The sequence below is a fragment of the Manduca sexta genome, chromosome 21, assembly GCF_014839805.1.
Source record: "Manduca sexta isolate Smith_Timp_Sample1 chromosome 21, JHU_Msex_v1.0, whole genome shotgun sequence".
NCBI lineage: Eukaryota > Metazoa > Arthropoda > Insecta > Lepidoptera > Sphingidae > Manduca > Manduca sexta.
In genome coordinates, this window is record NC_051135.1 from 11070380 (window position 1) to 11079369 (window position 8990).

At 35.1% G+C, this 8990-nt stretch overlaps 1 protein-coding gene across 1 annotated transcript; it reads right to left on the bottom strand.

The window, feature by feature from the left end:
* Nucleotides 1-206: 206 nt before the first annotated feature.
* Nucleotides 207-1327, bottom strand: LOC115440150 (sodium/potassium-transporting ATPase subunit beta-1-like). Its single transcript, XM_030164342.2, has one exon. The coding sequence runs from the start codon at nt 1161-1163 to the stop codon at nt 207-209; it is 957 nt and encodes a 318-aa protein (XP_030020202.2). The 5' UTR covers nt 1164-1327.
* Between the last annotated feature and the right edge of the window lie 7663 nt (nt 1328-8990).

Here is an 8990-nt window from a genome sequence, read left to right on the forward strand (position 1 = left end):
TTTTAACGTACATAAAGGAAAATTTATATTTTTGTTGTAAGTAAAATAATATATTTACTTTATTGGAATACCATATAAAATATACTCATTCATAAGACTGATTGGGAAAATCTTTGGGAACCATTAAGACGTAATTCAATAATTAAACATTTGTGAAATTTGTATATTTATAATTTTACACATACATACATATTATACTATACAGATTATACACTACGACTAGTTTTGTTCGAAACAACTTCTTCAGGAGCAACATAAACCACAAACTCAACGCTCGACGGACCTTTATCGTACCACAACTTACATTCTATCGCCAGTGACAACCCTACAGTAAAGTTCGTCAATTGCATTGCCACTAGGGGTGATATGTCATCCAAATCCATAGGAAATAAACTAGGATCAAACCCTGGAGGATCTGGATAATACTTTATCCTACCAATATGTTCTTTATCGTATGAATTGCTACCTCCACATTGCAACCACAATTTCTTGTCTTGCCTCATCCATTCCTGGACTTCGCGCGGCGCTGATTTTGCTTTCACTGAATCTATTTCAAGCGGCTTACCTGCCCATCTCCACTGCTTATTGATTCTTATTAACACACAAGGAGTATCACCATAACCATAAGGGGACTGTCCACACACTCCTAAGCTATTTACATCTCTCTTTTTCCTATAGTTATAAAGGAGATTATCGATTGCATGTACATACTTCAAATAATCTTCTTCTTTGTTCTCTCTGTACCAGATGAGAGGATAATTGGTTTCTGAAGTCGGTGTTGCTGTAAGACCAACTCCTCTCTCATCATAAGTAAGTAATTGCTCTTTGTCTATAGATTGATAGTCTAACGTATGCTTCATGATCTTCAAAGACCCGTAAAGGAATATTAAGGTGAATGTCGACAAGAATATCAGATACATGATGGAATAGAGGATTATACAAATCCAACTTTTGCAAGTCCTTCCACAGAATGTTTTCTTTTGCCTGTTATAAAGGAACTTTAGGCATCTGTCCATGCACGGCGGTTCTGGTTCCGACCGATTGACTGGTAACCTCTGATCTCTGGAAGTGGATGGTAAAGATGTCGATAACGAAGGATCTTTGTGTAGAAGCAATGGGGATGGCGACCTTTTGCTATAAAACGATCTCTTCTTTGGTGCCATTTTGAATGATAGCACCTATTTATTCATTGTTTATTAATTTTATAATTGTAAACACATTGTATTTAAAATCATTGTGGCCGCGAGCACGTCATTTGTGACAGTTTATGCATTCTTTCATCTTCATAGAGTTTTGTATATTTTTTTTATTTGTGGTATATATAGCTTTTAATTTTATTTGATATTCAACTTTAAAAATTAAATTCAAACCAGATTTTTATATCATAAAATCCAATTTTAATCAATTCAATGTGGATGTCAGCAAACAGGATAATCTCTTTTTAAGTACCAACAGATGTCGCAAATGTTCTTAACTGTAATATTATTTTAATATTAATGTTCGAATGGAAATACATTTTTACAGCACAATAAACACATAAATATTGTTTTGTAGCTGATTATTTATGCTTTTAGGCATAATTGGGCATTACGTACTAATGCACCAATATTTCGCCGAACCATAAATCGTACCCACGTAACCCACAAATTACAAGCCAATATCAGACACAAAATCAAATCCCAGGAACTTGGATCGAATATTTGACAAACGTACGTAGAAATAACTCCAACTTGCATATGTTATGATTACTTATTGTACCTGAATTTAAACTAAGAATATTACAATTCACTACCACATTACCCATACACCAAACAAGCGTTAAAAAATAAGTAATATTAATACTAAGTACAGCCAGAGAAATAAAGCATCCGAATAACAAGTAGTTTTAGTATTTCCAGACACTTACCATCAGAACAACTTTATCTATCTAGTTAAAATAAAAAAAATTAAAAACCTCTCCCTTTGAAGCGAATTAAGCGATTCGCCTGACATAAGTGGGAGTTCGCTCGAAAGCACTAGAAAAACCGGCGTCGGCATGACCAGTTACTGGGGCGTAATGTCGTCTAATTGCAGAAAACGACTACAACAATGGAAATATGGATGCTAGAATGAATATCTAAGCACGACTTTATTTATTTTTTTATTGCGTTAAGGCGATACCTCAAGGTCCATTTACATACATTTTAATATGACGAAATTTTAAAGGCAGAAATATCCATGATTATTAATTATTTTTACGTTTTTCTTTCAACTGCGAGAACTAATCACTAACTAGACGTGAATTTAAATTCTTTACTTGCCAATACTTGTTTAGTTACCCAGATTAAAGGTGAAACAAAATGTATGAAAATGGACCTTGAGGTATCGCCTTAAAGAAGCAAGCGTTTCGCTTTATGGTAAGCAGTATCCGGCACCAATGGACTAAAGCAATGCTGAATTTCACGTGCGAGAATAAATATAACAATAATAAATATAATAAACAATATTTATAAATGTATTAGTAATCGGCTACAGTTATCTTTACACCTACCTTGTTTATCTCAGCACTACCCTAACGTTGACTGAGAGAGAATGCCTAGAGCTAATGTCGATTTTTATGAACGAATTACATAGTTAAAACAAAAGTCGCAGATATTCGAACAGAAAATAATGTCATCAAATTATTGATGGGTACAGAATTGAGTTATCATATTTGTATAATACTATTTATGTATGTATGTAATTATATGATATCTATACGTAACTTTTATATTTATTTATTATATTGGTCTTGTTAATGTCTCTACTGAGAGCTATGTTCACTATCACTGTTGCTCGTCAACTGAATTATCTTCTTTTTTTTCCATGAATGACGAGACAAGCGTGCCGACCATAAACAGTAGAAACACCAGCCAACACCTTGAATTACAAAGTATTGGTTGGTATTCCACTGCGCTCGTCATTCTGATACATGAGATGTTAAGTCTAATTATGTCCAATACTGGCTACAATTTTCTTTAAAGCGAAACACAATAGTGACTCCACACTACACACAAGTGTAATAACGGATCTCTACCGAGAGCTGTGTTCAGTGTCACTGTTGCTCGTTAACTTCAAATGTCAAATCAACCGCCGTAGTATTGCTAATGTCTATTCTATTTCTTTTAGGTCTTCAACCAGTGCTAATTACTAAGCCTTAAGTGCCACGAGTATTTAATGATAGTAATTTTGTCATTAAGTGGTTTTTTCTTTGATAATCTGTAATAGAAATGGAAATGGTAGATCGGTCACATGGAAAGTAATGTTATTGATAAAAATGTGCAAGTTTGTGAAGATATTTGTATGTTAATGTTTGTCAGAAATCGTTTCAGATTCAGATAGATATTTTGCTGGTATATTTTATATGAGCTCGGATAGCGACCGTACACAAGGTGCTTAAAGCCACCATAGTGGCCCACGTAAGTGTGTAGCTTTCCGGGATCAGCCTGTGTATATCCGGTTTCAAATAATAATATCAGCCCTGTATTATATACTTGCCCACTGCTGAGCACGGGCCTCCTCTACTACTGAGAGGGATTAGGCCTTAGTCTACCACGCTGGCCTAGTGCGGATTGGTAGACTTCACACACCTTCGAAATTCCTATAGAGAACTTTTCGGATGTGCAGGTTTCCTCACGATGTTTTCCTTCACCGTTAAAGCGAACGATAAACTCACAAAGAATACACACATGATTTTTTAGAAAAGTCAGAGGTATGTGCCCTTGGGATTTGAACCTGCGGACATTCGTCTTGGCAGACCGTTCCACACCCAACTAGGCTATCGCCGCTTATATCCAACTAGGCTATCGCCGGTTTCAAAGGTTCGGCATTGTGTCGACTGCAGAGCGGTAATCATCTCTCGTCAGTCGTCATTCTACTAGACTTCACTCCACATACCATCAGATGCAAGTCGCCTTGCCGTGTTCATATAGAAAAAGAAAAGAAAGATAACATTTATTATAGTAGTGCTTCTTCTTCAGCCTTTGGACGTCCAATAGTGAACATTTTCCTTCTCCATAGTGTGCTAGTTATTAACACAATGCTAATGCGGGTTGCCGACCAAAATCTAAGTTAATTAGGCTCACATAGCTCAGACACTTTTCCCAGTTATATCCATATCACATATTATGTAAAGTTATGAATGTTCTATCTGTAATTTTCTCAACTGTGCGAGTTAAGTATTCTAACTTAGTTTAGCTTTTAGTCTGCAACTGCCATTACCAACAATAAAAGCAGTAGCAATTGTCAAAACACAAATGTCGCTAAAGCAAAAGCCACAAATTACAACACAAACGTAATAATTTTGATAAAAGAAACAATAGCTGATATACTTGACGTAAAATTCTTTCAAATACAGAAAAAAAAACTCAATATCACTTCGCCCAACACGGAATTCGACCCAAGAACCTCAAAGCGAAAGTAGTCCACGTAAAACAACTACGATACCGAGGCACTCATTCGTTGAATTGGACCTTCAAAACAATCTTTATAATAATGACAGTAGGATTTAGAATAAGTAACAAATCTCTATACTCGTAAAACTCCAAGTCCTGGAACGCCACCGAGGCACTCATTCGTCGAATTGGACCTTCAAAACAATCTTTATAATAATGACAGTAGGATTTAGAATAAGTAACAAATCTCTATACTCGTAAAACTCCAAGTCCTGGAACTAGATCGGATATTGGACACGGATTCGTTCCCGTGATGTGTCATTTCCCGAGGGAGAGCTTCGGGTCGAATCGGGTTCTATACCAATTTGCCACGAACCGTGCGGATATGAAAAACTAGTCGTATAACTAACAATTGGTCTATTACTTTTATTCAAAGAATTTTATTTAGCATGATAAATGTCCTGATTCGTTTGCCAATTTTTTCTAGAACATTCCCTCCGTTCTTGTTAAACGAATTTAGATTTTTTGAATGGTTCACAATAGAAAGCGTTTGCAGCACTAATTTCTATAATTTTGTTAATATCACAAAGCATTCATTATACTTAAGTAAGTATCTAAGGTAAGGTAGGCTTAATTATTATGTTTTCTTTGCACATTTTGTTTAAATATAAAGTATAAATTATAATTTATGGATTCACCTACCTTGTTTATCTCTGCACCACTCTAAAGTGGACTGGCAAAAAATGCCTCTGGCATTACGACCGTACACTTCTGTTTATTTGCAGTTTTACTTACAAAAAATTCACAAAGCTATGCTCAGTTAAAACACAAATTTCCTCGATCAGCTGTAAGTCAAAACCCGCCATCTTGCTTCTTAATAAGGTTTAAACTAGGAAGCCGGTGATATTTTTATCTGCTATTTAAGCAATTCTTAACCACCTCTTAACGCTAAAACAAGTTTATAAGTATAAATAAATGAATATAAGTAACTGGAAAATTTAAGAAAAAATACTTAAGAAGTAGAGATTTGAAGAAAATAACATAGCCTTGTAATCCATGGAATAGAACATGCGTACTTTTGATATTGCAATAAACATTCCTAGACCTACCATATTCGAACACACATGACCAATATACATTAAGAATGTTTGCCGTACGTCCAGTTGCCGCCCAGTACAAACAAAGGCCAGCTCTGTTTGCCCAGCCTGCATAAATTACACACAAGTAGTCTGATTACAGTCTGCCATGAGTTATGATATTCCAGCGGGCTTATTCTGCAGCGTCAGTGGTGCATATCGTTAATAGTTAAAGTTAAAAATCATTTACTTCTTATAATATTATAAATTAATCATTTACTGAGAAAACTAATATTCTTTTTTTACAGACTAGCATATTATAAAGGATGTAAGTATATTTCGAATAAAAGTAATAATAATAATAATATCAGCCCTGTATATACTTTCTCACTGCTGGGCCTCCTCTACTACTGAGAGGGATAAGGCCTTTGTCCACCACGCTGGCCTAGTGCGGATTGGTAGATTTTACACACCTTTAAAATTCTTATAGAGAACTTGGCCCATATTCTGTATGATAATGTAAACGCGTAACGCGGCCGTGTCATGTTATCTTCGAGAAATGTGTGTGGAATGGTATTCTGTAAGCCAAATTTCTATAGTACTAAACATGATGGGTTGTGTTACGTGCTTGTTACGCACTGTCAAAATAACGTGAGGGATAGAGAATAAGGCCCCTTCTCAGGTATGCAGGTAAAATGAAAGTACATTTTATTAAATTAACATCAATAATTTAATAGTCGTAGTTTCAATTCTATAGGAATATTGCGATTGGAAACTTTTGTTGTAAATTTTCAAAATAAATGAACTGAATTACTCGGTTATTATACTTGCAGTCATTATAATATTAAAAAATACATGTCGATTTGACTTAAATTATTGGACTATTTATCCAAACCTTTGACGACCTGGGGCCTTATTCTCTATCCCGCACGTTATTTTAACAGTGCGTAACAAGCACGTAACACAACGCGTCATGTTTAGGACTATAGAAATTTGACTTACAGAATACCATTCCACGCACATTTCCCGAAGATAACATGACACGGCCGCGTTACGCGTTGACACTATCATACAGAATAAGGGCCCTGTTTGCTTTTCCCATACCCTTGCGTCTAAGCTACATAAGTAATATATGCATAACATTAAAATACTTATAACATTTGAACCGAGAATTTGTTTGGGACATCTACTCCATTGGTATTCGAAACTATAATGTAAAAAATTCACTATGTAAACAAAAGCAAAACTTACAAACTACGTAAAATATATTCGTAAGTAATAAATCACATTTGCCACCGACCAATATTTGAACAAAAGTTTCAAATTACCAATATAAACACTAACTTTTTACCAATAATCCAACAAAGTCTGGCCGACAAATAACCTTTTCTAATAAGAAACTGTGGACTTTGTGCATTATAGTGTAGCTTTGATACCGTTGTGACTATTTCGTCATTGTATAGAAACATTATTTATAGATTTTGTTTGGCTAGTTTCAATAAGTATTTACTAATGTTTTGGGTTTTTGTATCGTCTCATGTACAAGCACTCTACTGTGGCTTATTACATAACTTGAAAAAATCCTTACAAATCTTATCGCGTTAACATTATAATTTTCTTCCGACGTTTCGAAAACTGCAGCCTTCATGGTCACGGGGATGACCTATTGGTCATCATACATTCATATCATACATTCATTCATACATTTTATATTTAAAACCGCGATAAAATCCGAAAAATAGTTTTAATTCAATGTCAAACATTCACGTAAACATAAGAAATCATTACACGATGTTATTGAGTTCGATTCTCAACTTGCGAAGAAAGCACGTGGGTGGTCCAATATTGAAATGTGCATACGATGCGATAATACAATCGTCACTTATAATATTATGGGATTAAATAAACTCAGCGGACCGTACATACGGATGGCACTTGTTTTTTTTGGAAAATATAATACATAGGTAAATTATTAAGTAAAAAGTAATTTTACTTTACTATTTTGCTTATAGAAAAAAAAATTACTTTTGACGAACAAAATATCAGATTCAAAGACTAATTATTTCTTTCGTGGTACCATTTTTCATCATTTAAATACTTTGTTAACGCTGACGCGGAGGGAATGGACAATAAAAACGAAATTAATGTATACAATTTAAAATACATATCCTCAGGCTTATTGAATACTTGCCGCCATTTTTGTATCCTTTATTGTTGCTGAGAATTACCCGAAATAACGTACAATACTTTATTATGGAGTATGGTAGAGACTTTCCCGCCCTCATACTTAATATAATTCCTGTAAGCCAGAATCAGCAGTTTATGACACCAAGCGGTGAGCTCGGCGAGGCTCAGGGAACACTAAATTGTCTTTATCCCGCAATGAAATTAAACTAATAAAAAAGATAGGAAGGAGTTGGAAAGATGAATTGCCCACTTCCCTTCATAGCAATGCGGGAGACAAAATAACTAACTAAGGAGGCGCTTTAACCTCAAATACAAGGACATTTACAACTACATAAGTCAATTGTTACACCTCGTATAAAAATTAAACTAAAGGGGTTCAAATATGCTGTTAGATTTGATTCCAATAATAGACATTACAAAAACGCCAGAAAGCACAGAAATTCCATCAAATCTCTACAATGTCCATGTAGTATACAACCCTAGATGTTAATTGCATACTGTATAACGTGATGTTGGGCTCTTCATGCCGGAGACTATGCTCCCAAATTACGTGATGAGCAGATTGTTCATATTCGTAATCAGGTATAGAGCATGGGCACGTAGGAGACTAAAGTACGGGTAGCAAAGCTAACGGTAGATGTCGATATGCGTCCCTGTGTTTTTCTTTACATACAACCGCAACGGCGAAAGGTGAAATTTTTGAAAAAGGAACCCAACACAACATATAAAGGTACAGGTATGCATATATGCGGTCTGCAATGATGATGTCCGTTCTGATGATGATTAGGTTCTACATACATTCTACGGAAAAGGAAGCCGGCTGGAATAGGGTCCTATGCACCCTTCACCACTGTTAACTCGCTACAAGAATCTCCCAACTCAATCTCGTAGCGAGGGTCAACGCAATACGTTTTATCTATGTCGCTGCAAATTTCCTTTTTATCAATGTACAACTCTCTTGGGAATACAAATTGCACGTCATCACAACTTTCGTTGACCGTATGAGATAAATGCCCTAAGATTCAGCATCAATGCAAAATTACAAAAACGGGGAAAATTCATTCAATCATGTATGAATTGTTGCTCTTAAAATGTTCTAAACAACATATTATAACACAAAGTCCCCCGCATCAGGTTGCCTGTCTGAACACGATAAACTCAAAACTACTCAACAGATTGCGATGCAATTCGGTATAAAAACTATAAATAAAGAGGAAAACATGACTTATTATCTTTTAAAATTTTAATACGAAAGTTGTAAATCTCATTTTTCCGATATAAGTTAGTTAGTAAGCCCGCGATATATCGACTCGCA